The sequence below is a fragment of the Pristiophorus japonicus genome, chromosome 12 (genome assembly GCF_044704955.1).
Source record: "Pristiophorus japonicus isolate sPriJap1 chromosome 12, sPriJap1.hap1, whole genome shotgun sequence".
Lineage (NCBI taxonomy): Eukaryota > Metazoa > Chordata > Chondrichthyes > Pristiophoridae > Pristiophorus > Pristiophorus japonicus.
This window is the reverse complement of record NC_091988.1, coordinates 155,445,357-155,466,353: the sequence shown is the minus strand read 5'-3', so window position 1 is coordinate 155,466,353 and position 20,997 is coordinate 155,445,357. Positions and strand designations below refer to the sequence as shown.

The window sequence follows — 20,997 nt, the reverse complement described above, 5'->3', positions numbered from 1 at the left end:
TGACCTCAAATTTGCTTCTGTCTATGTTTCTGATAGGTTAAGTTTGGAGAGCCACAGAATCGAGACTCGCAGCAAATGTTCGAATGGATCTCCTCCTTCATTAAAGATTTTAGGAAAGCTGTCAAAGAACAAAGAAACTGCCGACTGGAAACAGCCCAGAAATAACGCTCAGCCTTGTCACATGAAGCATTCTGGGGGTTTTGTATTCCACAGTTGAGAAAGAAGTGTACTTCAGATTTTATCCAGATTCTTTTCCTGATGCCTCTACACAGTGTTTCAGAGCACCTTTCAACACTGGACTGCAGATCAAATTTGTACTCATGTACCGAAAATTAGCATACTCTGTTCTGAAAACTGAAATAGAAACACCACTTTATTATTCACAACTCTAAAATATTTATTCCCCCCCATTTAATTTATCTTCCTCGATGCCACACACCATCTGCGAGAACAAATAGTTGACGTGTTCAATCTCCGCTCAGTGCCATTCACACTAGCTCTTCAGAGGAAACAGTCTAGGATGACTCATTCATCCATTGATGGGATGGATATTCAAATTTGGAAAGGTCATTGTGAGAGAACCGGGAGTATAGTCCAGCATCCTATTATTCTGTGGCACAGAATGTTGAAGCACCAGAATGATGCCTCACTCTCGTTTAAGGTAGCTGAATGCTGGTTACATTGGGTTTCCGACAGCATGAATACATGTACCAAACACACCGTCTGTATGCGGAACAGTTGAGTGAACTGGGGCCAATATGTCGCATTTCTTTTTGATATTTGTATGTGGTGTGTGATGTGAACAACAAAAGATTCATCTTTTTGTTAAGACCATCAAATTCTATTCTTCAAAAAAACTCATAGGGTGACTCATTGAGTGACAATACTATTATGTCTGCCTTGGGTTTAAATTCAATTCAGACTGATGGGAAGAAAGTTTTTAAATCTCTTGATGACTGCTTAATGTGCTGAGTAAAATCAGTTTGCACATTCTCAAAACAGCACCAGCCTAGCTAGAATACACCAGTGATTGCTACTAATTGGACAGTCACAGTCAGGCTATAAGGATGGCTCTTATTGGCAATGAGAATGTTTCTTTAGTGCAAGGAGGAAGTGTTCTGAGGTTGTTGGGAATGAGGGGAGAACAGGAGGAAGGTTTCGACACAAAGATTAGTGGGAAAGCGGGTTGTGTAGAGGACACAGAGAGGCTGCAAAGAGATTTGGATAGGTTAAGCGAATGGGCTAAGGTTTGGCAGATGGAATACAATGTCGGAAAGTGTGAGGTCATCCACCTTGGGGGAAAAAAAACAGTAAAAGGGAATATTATTTGAATGGGGAGAAATTACAACATGCTGAGGTGCAGAGGGACCTGGGGGTCCTTGTGCATGAATCCCAAAAAGTTAGTTTGCAGGTGCAGCAGGTAATCGGGAAGGTGAATGGAATGTTGGCCTTCATTGCGAGAGGGATGGAGTACAAAAGTAGGGAGGTCCTGCTGCAACTGTACAGGGTATTAGTGAGGCCGCACCTGGAGTACTGCGTGCAGTTTTGGTCACCTTACTTAAGGAAGGATATACTGGCTTTGGAGAGGGTACAGAGACGATTCACGAGGCTGATTCCGGAGATGAGGGGGTTACCTTATGATGATAGATTGAGTAGACTGGGTCTTTACTCGTTGGAGTTCAGAAGGATGAGGGGTGATCTTAGAGAAACATTTAAAATAATGAAAGGGATAGACAAGATAGAGGCAGAGAGGTTGTTTCCACTGGTAGGGGAGACTAGAAATAGGGGGCACAGCCTCAAAATATGGGGGAGCCAATTTAAAACCGAGTTGAGAAGGAATTTCTTCTCCCAGAGGGTTGTGAATCTGTGGAATTCTCTGCCCAAGGAAGCAGTTGAGGCTAGCGAATTGAATGTATTCAAGTCACAGATGGATAGATTTTTAACCAATAAGGGAATTAAGGGTTACGGGGAGAGGGCGGGTAAGTGGAGCTGAGTCCACGACCAGATCAGCCATGATCTTGTTGAATGGCGGAGCAGGCTCGAGGGGCTAGATGGCCTACATCTGTTCCTAATTCTTATGTTCTTATGTTTCTTGATTCTGATGGTAGATACAAAAAGTGCAAAACTCTTCCAGTGTTGTCTTCCTTTTTGCTATAACTTGTAGAAAATTCAGGTCTAAATTCAGGAAAATAGAATTTACACCACTCTGTAAAATATACAATAAAAACTGTTGATAGACCATGCAAAAAATATTTTTTTCAAAATCATATACTTATTTCTTCCTCTTTTTTATTAGTAACGAGAATTTAAGATTCAGACATTAAACTTTGTTCAGGAGCTTGAGTGCACTTCTCCAGACAAAATAAATTTAGCTCCAAAGAATTGATTTTTTAGAAACATTGTGGGTGCCACTGAGCAACCATGAAACCTGTCATTTCCCCAAGGCTGTATGACATCCACCTACGCACCTCTTAACCTAATACAGTGCTGTAGTTTTCAGCTGTGAAAAGCACCTTTCTCCAGTCCTGTTCAAATAAATAGCTTGGGTTTCTGTTTGGTTCACAGATATCATATAAACTTTATTGTTTTGTATTTGATTGGTCTTTTAGAATTGAATGTGTCTTTTATGCGACTGACATTTAAGTTCCAATACCTTTGTCATTTTGTGTCAGTGTATACATCTATCTGTCTGTCTGTCTGTCTGTATGGTCGTAGCTTCCAGGGCTGACTGCTATTGCCCATGTGCTGAGACTGCTATATTGTACCTTCCAACTGTATTTAAAAACACTATGTTCAGTGGCATGTCTGATCGGTCTATAGGTACTATGTACCATGACAAATAATGAAAATTAGTAATGGAGCATTTATTGGGCATGCTCAGCCCACAGTTTAGCTCTTTGATAGGGCAATCAAGGAGAGAGTTAGTGAGGAAGAGAGCTGAAATTATAGAAAAAAGGAAATGCTGCTGCCATTCATAGAATCAAAGAAGTTTACAGCACAGAAGGAGGCCATTCAGCCCAATCATGTCTGTGCCAGCCAAAAAAGAGCTATCCAACCTAATCCCACTTTTCAGCTCTTGGTCTATAACCTTGTAGGTTTCGGCACTTCGGATGCTTTTCCAAGTACTTTTTAAATGTGGTGAGGGTTTTAGCCTTTCAGATTGAGAGTTCCAGACCACCACCACAGTCTGGGTGAAAAATATTCTCCTCAACTCCCCTCTAATCCTTCTACCAATTACTTTATATCTGTGCCCTCTCTGCTAAGGAAAATAGGACCTTCCTACCCACTCTGTCTAGGCCAGTCATAATTTTATATACTTCAATTAAATCTCCTCCAGCCTCCTCTGTTCCAAAGAAAACAACCCCAGCCTATCCAATCTTTCCTCATAGCAAAAATGTCCATTGTGAAAGAAGGGAATAGAAGACTTGAATATTGGGAGCAAGCTGAGCCTCTGAGAGAGAGCTGCTGATGGGAATGGGGCAGGAAGGAGAGGGAAAGTGACAGGAAAGAGTTACATATGAAGATACAAAGGGTAGGAAAAGATCTGATGGTCCATCAAACCATTCCATCCCACATGGTTGATATCATTAAATCTATTTCTCACTCCCCACAGTCATGCAATCTCCCGGGAGCGGCAAAATAAAAAGAGAAATTAGCCTTGATGTAATTAGGGATAACAACTCTGGAAAATGATTCTCCAACCTTTATAGGTGATCAAATAAACTCCAGGAGACTACAGTAACTGGTACACTATACCTGTCAATCCACCTTCCTGGAGATGTCTTCTTGTCGGGAACTGATCTGCAGAGACTTCTGGGAATGTCAAGCAGGACTGCTTCTCTAGTTCTTTTGGTTGAAATAATCACTTTTATTTGATTCATTTTTTGGGCCATTCTGTAAGACTCCAGTGGCGAGTGCAGGTTGGGGCTTCAGCTCGATCCTTGCCACCAAGTGAAGCTCCACGCTGGGGGTGGAGCGTTGCAAAATTACCCTTGCAGCATTTTCATTTGGCAGGTTGACTAGATTGTTACAAAGACAATTCTTCCTGTATTATCCATACAGAAAAAAACTTACAATCCACTTATCATATCGTCCAGTTCTTTAAAACAAAAGTATTCCAAGGTATATGCCTTCAGTACCCTACCACAAAGAATCGATAGATTTTGGTTACTAAGGAAATCAAAGGATATGGAGATTGGGTGTGAAGGTGGAGTTGAGGTAGAAGATCAGCCATGATTTATTGAATGGTGGAGCAGGCTCAAAGGGCTGAATGGCCTACTCCTGCTCCTATTTATTATGTTCTTAAAGTTCATTCCATGGTTGATCACTCTTGTGTGTTAGAACTTGACATTTGTCCAAAATTTGTCTTTCGCCAGTTCAAATCTGTGCCCCTTTCACCTCCTGTCACAATTTATCCATATTTACATTTCTACACCAGTTTCTACCTTGTATGCCACTAACTGTGCCTTGTTCAATTGCCTTCCTTCAAAACTGAAGCCAACAAGACACTGAAATTCCTCAATTCCAAATCCTCTGCTGGAAGTGCAATGGGCCGACAGTCAGTCGTGTCCAGCGTAGACCTTATCCCACATATTGATGGATGGGTTATTTGCATAAAGATACTGCTCCCTACATGACCATCTCTTAGAGGACCAGAAATATTGGAGAAGCACTTTGGTATTCAACGGTGGGGTGGTAGTGGTTGGCCGATTCAGCTCAAATGTTTAATTTTTAAAGAAAAATGCTGGAGATTTAATCCTAATAATAATCAATTGCTCTGTGAATCAGTGAGGAAACCGGCATTAGATCCTTACTTCCATACTGGTATAGTAAGTAAGTCTGCATGACGCAAGAACAGAACTGGCAGGAGTTCTGGGGGATGCAATCAAAAAGGCTAATGGAATGTTTGCCTTTATCTCAAAGGAGCTGGGATACAAAAGGTGAGGAAGTTATGCTTCAGTTGTATAGATCCTTGGTCAGACCTCTCATGGAGTACTGCATTCAGTTTTGGACACTGCACCCAAGGTAGGATATAGTGGCCTTGGTGGGACTGCAACGCAGATTCACCAGAATGTTACCGGGTCTTGCAGAGCTAAATTATGAGGACAGGTTGCATAAACTTGGCTTGTAATCCCTTGAATGTAGAAGCTTGAGGACTGATCTGATAGAGTTGTTTAAACTACTTCCTTGAGTGGGGGTAAAATCAAGAATAAGGGGACATAATCTTAAAATTAAAGCCAGGCTTTTCAGGAGCTAAACCAGGAAGCACTTTTTCACACAAAAGTGTAACAGAAATCTGGAACTCTCTTCCCCCAAGTTTTAACAGCCTTTTCAGATTTAACGGTTGTGTTTCCCAGGGCTTGGGAAAACTGGTAGCTGAGGGTAAGCGAGAAGAGCTGGATCCATTCGGATCCTTTCTAGCACTGCTTGTGGACCAGGAGGAGCAGGGGTGATTTTCCCCGACTCATCAAGCCAACCGACTTCCAGACCCATGTTCTGAACTCCCCACCACCCCCACTCCGACCTACGCTCCTATCCCCCCACTCCGACCCACGCTCCGACCCACACTCTGATCCCCCCACTCTGACACACACTCCAATCCCCCCATTCCGACCCACACTCTGATCCCCCCCACTCCGTCCACACTCTGATCACCCCACTCTCCAATCCCACCACTCCGACCCACACTCCAATCCCCCCACTCCGACCCACACTCTGATCCCCCCACTCTATCCCCCCCACTCTGACACACACTCCAATCCTCCCATTCCGACCCACACTCTGATCCCCCCCACTCCGTCCACACTCTGATCACCCCACTCTATCGACCCACGCTCCGACCCCCCCACTCCGACCCACACTCTGATCCCCCCAATCTGACCCACACTCCAATCCCCCCACTCCGACCCACACTCTGATCCCCACGCTCCGACCCACACTCTGATCCCCCCACCCGACCCACACTCCGATCCCCCCACCCCGACCCACACTCCGATCCCACCACTCCGACCCACACTCCAATCCCCCCACTCCGACCCACACTCTGATCCCCCCACTCCAACCCACGCTCCTATCCCCCCACTCCGACCCACGCTCCGACCCACACCCTGATCCCCCCACTCCGACCCACACTCTGATCCCCACGCTCCGACCCCCACCCTCCGACCCACACTCTGATCCCCCCCACCGACCCACACTCCGATCCCCACACTCCGATCCCCCCACTCCGACCCACACCCTGATCCCCCCCACTCCGTCCACACTCTGATCACCCCACTCTCCAATCCCACCACTCCGACCCACACTCCAATCCCCCCACTCCGACCCACACTCTGATCCCCCCACTCTATCCCCCCCACTCTGACACACACTCCAATCCTCCCATTCCGACCCACACTCTGATCCCCCCCACTCCGTCCACACTCTGATCACCCCACTCTATCGACCCACGCTCCGACCCCCCCACTCCGACCCACACTCTGATCCCCCCAATCTGACCCACACTCCAATCCCCCCACTCCGACCCACACTCTGATCCCCACGCTCCGACACACACTCCAATCCCCCCATTCCGACCCACACTCTGATCCCCCCCACTCCGTCCACACTCTGATCACCCCACTCTCCAATCCCACCACTCCGACCCACACTCCAATCCCCCCACTCCGACCCACACTCTGATCCCCCCACTCTATCCCCCCCACTCTGACACACACTCCAATCCTCCCATTCCGACCCACACTCTGATCCCCCCCACTCCGTCCACACTCTGATCACCCCACTCTATCGACCCACGCTCCGACCCCCCCACTCCGACCCACACTCTGATCCCCCCAATCTGACCCACACTCCAATCCCCCCACTCCGACCCACACTCTGATCCCCACGCTCCGACCCACACTCTGATCCCCCCACCCGACCCACACTCCGATCCCCCCACCCCGACCCACACTCCGATCCCACCACTCCGACCCACACTCCAATCCCCCCACTCCGACCCACACTCTGATCCCCCCACTCCAACCCACGCTCCTATCCCCCCACTCCGACCCACGCTCCGACCCACACCCTGATCCCCCCACTCCGACCCACACTCTGATCCCCACGCTCCGACCCCCACCCTCCGACCCACACTCTGATCCCCCCCACCGACCCACACTCCGATCCCCACACTCCGATCCCCCCACTCCGACCCACACCCTGATCCCCCCCACTCCGACCCACACTCTGATCCCCACGCTCCAACCCCACCCTCCGACCCACACTCCGATCCCCCCACTCCGACCCACACTCCGATCCCCCCACTCTAACCAATACTCTGATCCCCCCCACTCCGATCCACCCCACTCCAATCCCCCCCACTCTGACCCACACTCTGATCCCCCCACTCCAACCCACACTCTGCTCCCCACACTTCAATCCCCCCCACTCCGACCCACACCCTGATCCCCCACTCCAATCCCCCCCACTCCGACCCACACCCTGATCCCCACACTCCGATCCCCCCCACTCCGACCCACACCCTGATCCCCCCCACTCCAATCCCCCCAATCCGACCCACACCCTGACCCCCACACTCCGATCCCCCCCACTCCAATCCCTCCCCCACTCCAATCCCCCCCCACTCCAACCCACACCCTGATCCCCCACTCCAATCCCCCCCACTCCGACCCACACCCTGATCCCCCCCACTCCAATCCCCCCAATCCGACCCACACCCTGACCCCCACACTCCGATCCCCCCCACTCCAATCCCTCCCCCACTCCAATCCCTCCCCCACTCCAATCCCCCCCCCACTCCAACCCACACCCTGATCCCCACACCCTGATCCCCACACTCCGATCCCCCCCACTCCGACCCTCCCCACTCCAATCCACACCCTGATCCCCACACTCCGAACCCGCCACCCGACCCACACTCCGATCTCTCCCTTTCTCCTCTCTCCTCCTTGTCTTCAGCCTTCCAGCACAGGCCTTCCCACCTGAGAGCCAGTCAGCCTCTCAATCTGGCTGGTTGCCAGCCGAGAATCGGAGGAAAACAATTTAAATTAGGTCATACCATGAAATTGGGCAGGACCGTTGCACTACTCACACTTCCAGGTTTCCTGGCTACTATGGCCCCTCCCCGTAAATCAGGAGGTTTATGTTCCTATCTCGCTAGTTCATCCTCTTTCACTGGGTTTAGAAGGGAACGTGGTGGGTGCAAGTCACGCCCCCTCGCCTCCCCGTGAAATTGCCCACCATTCTTTCCAACAGGGCAGCTATTGTGAACTGTTTTTATTTGCCATGGTGTTAACCTTCAGATTGATCAGACATGCATAAACGTTAAAGCAGAATATATGTTGCTCATGTGCAGATATCTGCCTAAAAAATACACAGATTGTATGCGGCAGGTCAAGATTATTAATAAAGCTTAAGTTGATGGTGTTTAGCATTATGTAACATGCTGTGTTGTAATGTGTATTTTCAGCAACCAATTATCAGTTAATAAATTATTCAATGCATATTATAAATTATAATGCTGCATCCGGTTGTCATTAAGCCAGTTTGTCATACCGTAGTTCACAGTAAGAGTTTACCTAGTCCTCTGTCTCTTACTGTCACCATCTGGTAGTGCTACTTTGATTACACATTGTAACAGCTGCCTAGAGGTACAAAACTAACTTGCACTGCACCATATTGCCATCAGCGACAGTAAACCTCCATGCAGTATCTCCGTGACAGCACTAAAAAAAAATTTTGTTGACATAGTAATAAACAAAAATCAATTTTGAACAGAAAGCCTTTAAATCCATCATTTGTAAAATTAAAAAATACTCATTTTGATTTTTAGATTCCATTTACGAAGCACACTGGATGCTGCTTCTTTGCTCTTCAGCATCCATATTGTACAATGTCACATTTGTGCTTGTGTGTGTCATTTTGTTAGCAGCTTTGCTTTTCCAGCAGGTGTTTGCATATCATCATCATAGGCAGTCCTTCGGAATCGAGGAAGACTTGCTTCCACTCTTGAAGTGAGTTCTTTGGTAGCGGAATAGTCCAATACAGCCTCAGACTCTGTCACAGGCGGGACAGATAGTCGTTGAGGGAAGTGGTGGGTGGGACTGGTTTGCCTCACGCTCTTTCCACTGCCTTCGCTTGATTTCTGCATGCTCTTGGCATTGAGACTCGAGGTGCTCCTCCACTTAGGGCGGTCTTGGGTCACGGACTCCAGGTGTCAGTGGGGACGCCGCACTCTTATCAGGGAGGCCCTGAGGGTGTCCCCGCAGTGCCTCCGCTGCCCACCCCTGGCTCGTCCGCCGTGAAGGAGTTCCGAGTAGAGCACCTGCTTTGGGAGTCTCGTGTCTGGCATGCAAACTATGTGGCCTGCCCAGCAGAGCTGATCAAGTGTGGTCGTGCTTCAATGCTGGAGATGTTGGCCTGGACGAAGACGCTGATGTTGATGCACCTATCCTCCCAGGGAACCTGCAGGATCCCGTGGAGATATCGTTGGTGATATTTCACCAGCAACTTGAGTTGTCTGCTGTACATGGTCTATGTCTCAGAGCCATACAGGAGGGCAGATATTACTACAGCCCTGTAGACCATGAGCTTGGTGGCAGTTTTGAGGACCTGAACTTCAAACACTCTTTTCCTCAGGCGGCCGAAGGCTGCACTGGTGCACTGGAGGCGGTATTGGATCTCGTCGTCAGTGCCTGCTCTTGATGATAGGAGGCTCCCGAGATAGGGGAAATGGTCCACATTGTCCAGGGCCGCGCCGTGGATCTTGATGACTGGGGGGCAGTGCTATGCAGTGAGGACAGGCTGGTGGAGGACCTTTGTCTTACAGATGTTTAGCGTAAGGCCCATGCTTTTGTACGCCTCAGTAAATACGTCGACTATGTCCTGGAGTTCTGCCTCTGTATGTGCGCATACAGAGGCACAGTATGCAGGCGTCGTCCGTGTACTGTAGCTCGACGACAGAGGTTGGGGTGTTCTTGGATCTGGCGCGGAGACGGCGCAGGTTGAACAGGTTCACACTGATTCAGTAGTTTAGTTCCACTCCAGCAGGGAGCTTGACAGCTACAGGAAAAATGCAGGGAACAGCGCCAGCCCTTATACATGGCTTTCTTCGACCTTACAAAGGCCTTTGACACTGTCAACTGCGAGGGTCTATGGAGCATCCTCCTCCGTTTCGGATGCCCCCAAAAGTTTGTCACCATTCTCCGCCTGCTCCACGATGACATGCAGGCCATGATCCTTACCGACGGATCCATCACAGACCTGATCCACGTCCGGACTGGGGTCAAACAAGGCTGCGTCATCGTCCTAACCCTCTTCTCAATCTTTCTTGTTTGCATATAGCTGTTAGTTGCTTTCACTATCTCCATTCTTGGATTGCTCAGAGTGTGGATGATGGCGAGAATGTTACTCCCACGCCCCCCCCTTCCACGCGCCCTCCCCCCCCACCCCTTCACTGTTCTCAGTATTTCAGGATCAAATTAACGTAAGTGCTGAAAATGTTTATGTCGCACTAATTGATGATGCCCTTTCATCAGCTCTGACTTTCTAAGGGAAAACCTGTCAGAATGGTAAGTCATCAAGCGAGAAAGACTGGTTGGTCCATGTATGAACATCCTTTCTATGTAAAGAAATATTTCTTGGCATCGGTCCTAAATTTGCCCTTTGATAATGAATCGAATGGTCTTTCTTATTCTATGTTTATATGGAAAAATTAAACAATTAAAAAGGGTGGAGAGATGTGGAGCAAGCTGTGATATGAATTCCCCAGTTGTGATTAACTCACCAGATTCGTGTTACTTTATTGCTCATTTCTTCACTCAAGCCACTTTTAAATCAGAATGTAATACCTGAAACACAAGCCAATGCAATCCAGTACTGACTTTAGATGCTACATTTTTGAAAAAAAAATTCTCCAAATTGTTTACTTCAAAAGTAAGATAAAAAAAATATTGGACTGAGATAAAATGATAAATAATTGAAGAACAATCTTTAAGGCAGGAGAGTCCAAGGCTTTTGTCTTTGTATGCCACTTATCAAAAACTCTCCTGGGCCCCATATAATGGTGCAATTAATTTTTATGTCTCTCACACTGCAGATACTAATCCATTGTGGCATTCTGATTGAGGATTTATCTACCAATGAGGAAACAGCTGAAAGAACAGCCTTTTAAAAGGCTTTATGCCCACAAATCGTAAATAGAAGAAACCAGGGTATGAGAAGTAGAAGCATAACTAGAACTGTGCTTGTGCACTGAATTGCCAGGATTTATGAGTTGGAGGCGACCCATGGGCCCTAGTTTGGATATCCCTACTTTAACACCAAATAAGAATGGGATAAAATAGAGAGGGAGAAAGAAAAAATGAAACAATAAATAACAAAACTAAGAAAAAAGGATTAAAAATTAGATTGATTACAGAATCATGTACTCATATGTCTCAAAGATGTTTCATTCTTACATACTTTTTAAGTAAAGATTTTGTCAATTCTTTCCTTTCCTTAGATTATTTTATTCAATTTTCTGTTTGTTCTAGTAACAGTCAATTTGTAATTAAGTCATTTCTTACCCGCTCTTTGGATTCTGCGTTGGTCACTATGATTACAGCTATTTGTATGTTCAACCTGGACATCTGAGAACTTATTCTGACACTGTCCAAACAATGGGTAATGTGATATTGATTCACATCCTCTGAGTGCCAGTTTGTGGAGTGACAAGTGAAAGTTTACATTTTCATTCCGCTGCACCTATTCAAACAGCCTTTGAAATGTTGAAGCCTCAGCAATAAGTATTCTTAACATCTTATTTAAAATTGGCTAAAGGAAGCTGTTTGAAGGCAAGGCCTTGCTTTGCAGCACTAGTTTGTCTGATGCAATTTTCCTTCTAAACTCACTTCAGCTGTACTCACTAAATCACAATCTGAGACAGGCATAGGAAGTTTGAAAAACATATAGGAAAAAGCAACCATTTCTTAATTCATTAATGATACTTTACCTACTGACTCAAATTAGCTTTCCTTTGTTCCTAAAACTATATCATTCACCAACTTTCAAAATAACTTCTATTATAATGCAAGTATATTAAACAAAGGAAAATTGAACAGATGCCCTGTAGAGGGCACCATGCGGCAAAGGATCTCTAGTAACCGTAAGTTGCCGTCAAAAGTCCACAAAAGGTCTGCGGACAGCTGTAAGCGTAATGAATGGCGAATGCCGTTCCTTACCTGCTGACCCCAAAATCCAGGCCAATGTCTTCAGGCTGACTGGATTTGTGAATATTATTGGGTTTGGGAATATTATTTTAACATATTTCCAAGGACAATCTCAAATGTCAACTTTTTAATGTTTTTTTTGCATATCTGTTTATGATTTTGCAATACTTGAAGTGAGAACAAATTGACTGTTGCATTTCACAATGTCATCCATAATTCAGTTCACAGATTTAAGTTATTTTTGAAGCCATTTCTATGAAGGACTTAGAGGCCAGCATCTTGAAGTACATAAATATTAGTCGTGGAAAAGTGCTATTCATTTCATAATCTTACATCTCATTCCTCTGCTTTATACCATGTCAAACAATTCAGTTACACATGAATTTGTGGTTGCTGAAGAGAAAAAAGTGTTTTTATCTTACTTTTTATAATAGTATGTACAATACTTGGCTGCAGTGATAAATTATTGCCCTGACAGTCACAGAAGTGACTCGAGTGCTGAAGGCTTCATTGCACACTGAAATCTGTTTCTTTAATCTGACAGGTTTATAGCAGAAATCAAATTAAGGTTATAAACTCAGTTTGGATTTGCAATTTTATTAAACAAATCTTTCATCTGTTTGGCATGGAATTGTCCTGCACGCTGCACAATTAAGGGTCAAAATTGTCCTGCGCCCGTCGCGGAATTACCCTTGCCGCCCCTCAAAGGAAGCGCAATCTCCCATGCTTCAATTTTTGGGGGGCAGTAACTGGGGCGCTACTGGTGCGGGGAGTCAAGCATTGACATCCGCTCGTGGGGCGCTAAGGGATGGTGTGGGGTCGTCGTGAGTCATTGCCGGTTGCGTGGCAGCCTGGGGCATTAACCGCGGGGCACGGCACTGCTATGGCATCGCCTCTGCAAACTCCCGGGCTATTTCCCGGGAGGTGGTAGCACCCTCCCTCTCCCGGGCAAAAACTGTCTTGTGCAATGTTAGCGCCGGGGCTAGAAAAAGGAGCAATTTTGACCCTTACACTATTTGAAATATAGGTATTGTAATAAAAGTAATGGGTGATTCAGTGCATCGAGCTTGCTACGCATGTTGTTGCTCATGTCAGCTCTTTTATCTTTTACCATCTCTCTTAGGGCCCGAATTTGATGGACTCACCGCCACTGCTGCCAACTGTCGCCCACTGCCGCTGACATTCCTCTTCGGGTCCCACCCAGTGCCACTTTTCATTTGGGCTGGAGCGGGCAGGAGGGGAGAGCTGCCGGGAACCACCCACTGACATCAGCGGATGGCCGAGTGGCGCAACTGACCTCCCGCCCACCGAGATGCCACATTCATGGTCTGTCCCCGATGGTAGGTATGAAGATCCTGAAAAAAATGTTGGTAAACTTTTTAAAATGTTTTTATTCACAGCGACTTACCTCAATGGTGTCCCCTGAAGGTCTTCTGATGGATTTTTTTTTCTGATGATTTTAATTTCCAGCTCTTCGACCCTCCATGGGCCCGACTCCGTCCTCGGCAGCACTTGGGCAGCAAGCGCCTTTGCCACCGAGAATGAGAGCTCCTGCTGGCTGCCACGCAGATTGGCAGCGTACATCGCAGATTTGCTGCCCGGCGACCTTCGAGGGACATGGGTGATGAAAACCCTGCCTAAAGAATCATCAGGGACCTCGGCGGTCCTTTGGGCGGTACTTGGACGGGTGGGGGCCTTCATCAAATTCGGCCCCTTAATATACCTGCTTCCCAAGTAAGTTTCTTTCTCCAGAGTAACTTCCTATTGTATGTTTCTCACTCTTTTACATGTTGCCCTCTTACACATTCCTTCTACTGTGCCAATTCTTCCTTTTTCTTATGACCATATCCCAATGCATTTTCTTATGACCATATCTCCATTTGGACCTTCATATTTCTGTAATCTTCCTAATGTATTTAGTTACCAGCTTACTAATTCACAGTTACTTAACCGATATTGTGTTTGCCACATGAAATTAGATTTTATATATACTAATTCATCTTTTGCCTCAAGCTCTGCTTTTAAAATATTTAATGTAATTTACCTGCTGACAACTGCTTCCAAATCAATGCTTGCCACAAATTTATAGAACATTTTCAAACGATGCCTAGGCTTTGATTCTGGGCTGCAGCAGATAGTATTTTGACAAATACCTAGGATTTTCTCGTAACTGATAGCAACCAGTGTTACCAGGTGATCTGAAATAGAATAACATGTCTTTGAGCTATATATGTTTTGGATTTTAGATCAAGAGTGCTTCATCTGCTTCATCCCAGAGATGTAATTTTAAAATATTTTGTCCAGAATTATCATCGCCACGGTTATATCCCTACCCATCAGGGCCATCATACCTGGTTGGAATTTTTCCTGGAGGTTCTTCACGGCACCTTCCGCCTCCAATCGCCCTGCCCAGTCATAAAGCCTTTTTCTCATCTCCAATATGTTTATAACTAAAACTAATAAATGAAGAAAATGATTGATTAACACCCCTATGAGTTTTCTCTTGGGTTGCTTGAAGCCGTGTCCAGGAGATTAACTTTTAATTCCTAGAGGCTTCAGGAAGGTTGGCAAGCCTAGTTACCACATATGATGACCATTGTGCCAATTCCTATGCTTCTTGCGTAATTACAGTTTTAAATTATTACAGAGGGACATGTTAGATCTCTACAATATGGCTAAAATGTCTCCCTGCTTCAACCAATTTGGTTCGTTTCCACCTCGCGTACTGAGATATAAATATTAGTTTCACAATTACAATGATATATCAAGAATAACTTTGTTTGAATAATTACCAAAACTACGAAACATCTAAAATATAAGCACGTAAAAATAAAACGCATTTGAACCTTTCATTCAATTTTTTCCTCCTATTCTGTTGGTCCTCTTCAAGCTTTAATGTACTCTTTGCTACAATTCTAACCCCATTCTACCCATCCCAACACTTTTCTCCCTACATTTTTTATTGATTAAAACATTTTGCTCATATGTCTTTTCCTCCCTGCTTGTACTGGCCTTTAGAGATGGAGCAATTGTAGTTGTTAAACAGTGTTTCCGCTGGCTAAAAATCCACAAAAAAGATGGTTTTCCAGCTACTGAATAAGATAGATTCAAGGAATTCATGGTTGCATCATAGAAGTTATCAAGTCAATGTACAACATGAAAATTATATCCAAAGCGCAGGAAGTTCTGCTGACAATGAGAAAAGTTGTTTGTGGACCACATTGACAAGTAAACTTGCCCAGGACACTAGTAGGGTCAATTTAACATTTAAGGTATGGATCCGATGAAAATAAAAATAGTTTCCCAGAATCTTATATGTGCTGCAAGATAGAATTGAAGGAGGGTTTAATTCTTTCCCTCTCTAAGGCAAATGTTTACATAGAAACATAGAAACATAGAAAATAGGTGCAGGAGCAGGCCATTCAGCCCTTCTAGCCTGCACCGCCATTCAATGAGTTCATGGCTGAACATGAAACTTCAGTACCCCCTTCCTGCTTTCTCGCCATAACCCTTGATCCCCCGAGTAGTAAGGACTTCATCTAACTCCCTTTTGAATATATTTAGTGAATTGGCCTCAACTACTTTCTGTGGTAGAGAATTCCACAGGTTCACCACTCTCTGGGTGAAGAAGTTTCTACTCATCTCGGTCCTAAATGGCTTACCCCTTATCCTCAGACTGTGACCCCTGGTTCTGGACTTCCCCAACATTGGGAACATTCTTTCTGCATCTAACCTGTCTAAACCCCTTAGAATTTTAAACGTTTCTATGAGGTCCCCTCTCATTCTTCTGAACTCCAATGAATACAAGCCCAGTTGATCCAATCTTTCTTGATAGGTCAGTCCCGCCATCCCGGGAATCAGTCTGGTGAACCTTCGCTGCACTCCCTCAATAGCAAGAATGTCCTTCCTCAAGTTAGGAGACCAAAACTGTACACAATACTCCAGGTGTGGCCTCACCAAGGCCCTGTACAACTGTAGCAACACCTCCCTGCCCCTGTATTCAAATCCCCTCGCTATGAAGGCCAACATGCCATTTGCTTTCTTAACCGCCTGCTGTACCTGCATGCTAACCTTCAATGACTGATGTACCATGACACCCAGGTCTCGTTGCACCTTCCCTTTTCCTAATCTGTCACCATTCAGATAATAGTCTGTCTCTCTGTTTTTACCACCAAAGTGGATAACCTCACATTTATCCACATTATACTTCATCTGCCATGCATTTGCCCACTCACCTAACCTATCCAAGTCACTCTGCAGCCTAATAGCATCCTCCTCGCAGCTCACACTGCCACCCAACTTAGTATCATCCGCAAATTTGGAGATACTGCATTTAATCCCCTCGTCTAAATCATTAATGTACAATGTAAACAGCTGGGGTCCCAGCACAGAACCTTGCGGCACTCCACTAGTCACTGCCTGCCATTCTGAAAAGTACCCGTTTACTCCTACTCTTTGCTTCCTGTCTGACAACCAGTTCTCAATCCACGTCAGCACACTACCCCCAATCCCATGTGCTTTAACTTTGCACATTAATCTCTTGTGTGGGACCTTGTCGAAAGCCTTCTGAAAGTCCAAATATACCACATCAACTGGTTCTCCTTTGTCCACTTTACTGGAAACATCCTCAAAAAATTCCAGAAGATTTGTCAAGCATGATTTCCCTTTCACAAATCCATGCTGACTTGGACCTATCATGTCACCATTTTCCAGATGCACTGCTATGACATCCTTAATAATTGATTCCATCATTTTACCCACTACTGAGGTCAGGCTGACCGGTCTATAATTCCCTGTTTTCTCTCTCCCTCCTTTTTTAAAAAGTGGGGTTACATTGGCTACCCTCCACTCCATAGGAACTGATCCAGAGTCAATGGAATGTTGGAAAATGACTGTCAATGCATCCGCTATTTCCAAGGCCACCTCCTTAAGTACTCTAGGATGCAGTCCATCAGGCCCTGGGGATTTATCGGCCTTCAATCCCATCAATTTCCCCAACACAATTTCCCGACTAATAAAGATTTCCCTCAGTTCCCCCTCCTTACTAGACCCTCTGACCCCTTTTATATCCGGAAGGTTGTTTGTATCCTCCTTAGTGAATACCGAACCAAAGTACTTGTTCAATTGGTCTGCCATTTCTTTGTTCCCCGTTATGACTTCCCCTGATTCTGACTGCAGGGGACCTACGTTTGTCTTCACCAACCTTTTTCTCTTTACATACCTATAGAAACTTTTGCAATCCGCCTTAATGTTCCCTGCAAGCTTCTTCTCGTACTCCATTTTCCCTGCCCTAATCAAACCCTTTGTCCTCCTCTGCTGAGTTCTAAATTTCTCCCAGTCCCCAGGTTCGCTGCTATTTCTGGCCAATTTGTATGCCACTTCCTTGGCTTTAATACTATCCCTGATTTCCCTAGATAGCCACGGTTGAGCCACCTTCCCTTTTCTATTTTTACGCCAGACAGGAATGTACAATTGTTGTAATTCATCCATGCGGTCTCTAAATGTCTGCCATTGCCCATCCACAGTCAACCCCCTAAGTATCATTCGCCAATCTATCCTAGCCAATTCACGCCTCATACCTTCAAAGTTACCCTTCTTTAAGTTCTGGACCATGGTCTCTGAATTAACTGTTTCATTCTCCATCCTAATGCAGAATTCCACCATATTATGGTCACTCTTCCCCAAGGGGCCTCGCACAATGAGATTGCTAATTAATCCTCTCTCATTACACAACACCCAGTCTAAGATGGCCTCCCCCCTAGTTGGTTCCTCAACATATTGGTCTAGAAAACCATCCCTTATGCACTCCAGGAAATCCTCCTCCACCGTATTGCTTCCAGTTTGGCTAGCCCAATCTATGTGCATATTGAAGTCACCCATTATAACTGCTACACCTTTATTGCATGCACCCCTAATTTCCTGTTTGATGCCCTCCCCAACATCCCTATTACTGTTTGGAGGTCTGTACACAACTCCTACTAACGTTTTTTGCCCTTTGGTGTTCTGCAGCTCTACCCATATAGATTCCACATCATCCAAGCTAATGTCTTTCCTAACTATTGCATTAATCTCCTCTTTAACCAGCAATGCTACCCCACCTCCTTTTCCTTTTATTCTATCCTTCCTGAATGTTGAATACCCCTGAATGTTGAGTTCCCAGCCCTGATCATCCTGGAGCCACGTCTCCGTAATCCCAATCACATCATATTTGTTAACATCTATTTGCACAATTAATTCATCCACCTTATTGCGGATACTCCTTGCATTAAGACACAAAGCCTTCAGGCTTGTTTTATTAACACCCTTTGTCCTTTTAGAATTTTGCTGTACAGTGGCCCTTTTTGTTCTTTGCCTTGGGTTTCTCTGCCCTCCACTTTTCCTCATCTCCTTTCTGTCTTTTGTTTTTGTCTCCTTTTTGTTTCCCTCTGTCTCCCTGCATTGGTTCCCATCCCCCTGCCATATTAGTTTAAATCCTCCCCAACAGCACTAGCAAACACTCCCCCTAGGACATTGGTTCCGGTCCTGCCCAGGTGCAGACCGTCCGGTTTGTACTGGTCCCACCTCCACCAGAACCGGTTCCAATGCCCCAGGAATTTGAATCCCTCCCTGCTGCACCACTGCTCAAGCCACGTATTCATCTGCGCTATCCTGTGATTCCTACTCTGACTAGTCATAAAGCTTCATATACATTCTGCTATAAAATCAATCTACTAGTCAGATGGGCAGAACAGTGTAAAATGGAATTTAATTTAGAGAAGTGTGAGGTGATGCATTTTGGGAGGGCTAATAAGGAAAGGGTATACACATTAAGCGATAGGCCACTTAATAGTGTAGATGAACAAAGGGACCTTGGAGTGCTTGTCCACAGATCCCTGAAAGTAGCAGGCCAGGTGAATAAGGTGGTTATGCAGGCATACGGAATGCTTGCCTTTATTGGCCGAGGCATAGAATATAAGATCAGGGAGATTATACTTAAATTGTATAATACTTTGGTTAGGCCACAGCTGGAGTATTGCGTGCTGTTCTGATTGCCGTATTATAGGAAGGACGTGATAGCACTAGAGAGGGTGCAGAGGAGATTTACTAGGATGCTGCCTGAAATGGAGAATCTTAGTTATGAGGACAGATTGGATAGGCTAGGTTTGTTCTCATTGGATCAGAGGAGGTTGAGAGGAGACCTCATTGAGGTGTACAAACTATTGAGGGACCTGGACATAGTGGATAGTAAGGGTCTATTTCCATGGGTGGAGGGGTCTATTTTGAGGGTGCATAGTTTTAAGGTGGTTGGTGGAAGATTTAGAGGTGATTTGAGGGGGGCTTCTTTATACAGAGGGTTGTGGGGATCTCAAACTCGCTGCCTGGAAGAGTGGTGGATGCAGAAACCCTCACCACTTTTAAGAGATGGTTGGATGGGCACTTAAAGTGCAGTAACCTGCAGGGTTATGGACCTAGCGCTGGTAATTGGGATTAGACTGGATGACCTTTTGTTGGACGGAGCAGATATAATGGTAAGTACTGCAGGGAATAGAAAATGGTCAGGGTGATCTCCTGGACTAGTTTCGATCACCTGGATGGGTCGGAGAAGAATTTTCCCAGATTTTTTTCTCCCTAAATTGGCCTGGGTTTTTATCTGGTTTTTGCCTCTCCTAAGAGATCACATGGCTCCGGTTGGGGTGGAGTGCAGAATGTTTTAGTATAAGGGGTGTGGCAGTTGTAGTGCGGCGGATTGGTTGGGCTGGGTGCTCTTTGTCTTTCCATCATTGTTCATAGGTTTATATGTAACCTTTAGGGCTGCTGACCAAGAGCTGTGTAGCTCTTTGTCGGCCGGCACGGACATGATGGGCCGGAATGGCCTCCTTCTGCGCTGTAAATTTCTATGTTTCTATGGCCCCAAGTTTCCACACGATAAAAACCGGGCGCCCCTCCGAGCTGGGCGCCCGTTTTTCGCGCCAAAAACGGCGCCGGAAAAAAAACGCGCGGTTCTGGAGCGCCCTGCAGCTCCATGTCTGCTTGGCGCGGTGCCCAGGGGGCGGAGCCTACCACTCACGCCGATTTTGTAAGTGGGAGGGGGCGGGTACCATTTAAATTAGTTTTTTTCCTGCCGGCAACCCTGTGCGTGCGCGTTGGAGCGTTCGCGCACGCGCAGTGTGAAGGAAGCATTGGCACGCGGCCATTTTTGTAGTTCTTTGTAGCTGTTTAATTTTTGAACATTTTTTAATAAAAGCACATTGCCATCAGCACATCAGCACTGAGGCTTCCTGCAGCAGTGAGAAGGCTGCAGGAAGCCTCAGAAAGTTGAGGCAGCCGTTTCCCTCCCCCCCCCCGCCCGCCGTCGGGAACGGCTGCCTCCTCCCCCCCCCCCCCCCCCCGCGAGAACGAACGGCTTCCTCAACTTGTGAGGCTTCCTGCAGCATTCTCCGTGGCTGAAGCACTTTCACACAGGTAGGAAGATGGTTTATTTAATCTTTTCTTTGCTTATAAATTTTTATTCAGGTTGGATTTATTTGTATAATATTTGTAGAAGTATAAATAAGGATTTATTATAGAATTTAATGACTTCCCTTCCAACCCCTCCCCCCCCCCCCCTCGTTCCAGACGCCTAATTTGTAACCTGCGCCTGATTTTTTAATGTGTAGACAAGGTTTTTTCAGTTCGACAAAAATCTTCACTTGCTCCATTCTAAGTTAGTTTGGAGTACGTTTTCACTGTGGAAACTTTGAAATCAGGCGTCAGTGGCCGGACACGCCCCCTTTTGAAGAAAAAATTCTGTTCCAAAGTGAAACTGTTC

General features: G+C 45.9%; 1 protein-coding gene across 1 annotated transcript in view; it reads left to right on the top strand.

The window, feature by feature from the left end:
* The window catches only part of LOC139276880 (uncharacterized), a 129,563-nt gene extending 127,397 nt beyond the window's left edge, over positions 1-2,166 (top strand). Inside the window, exon 20 of the mRNA XM_070894878.1 lies at positions 37-2,166. Within this exon, the coding sequence (XP_070750979.1) occupies positions 37-165 (129 nt within the window). The 3' untranslated portion in view covers positions 166-2,166. The remainder of the gene's footprint in view (positions 1-36) is intronic.
* The last annotated feature ends 18,831 nt before the right edge of the window (positions 2,167-20,997 follow it).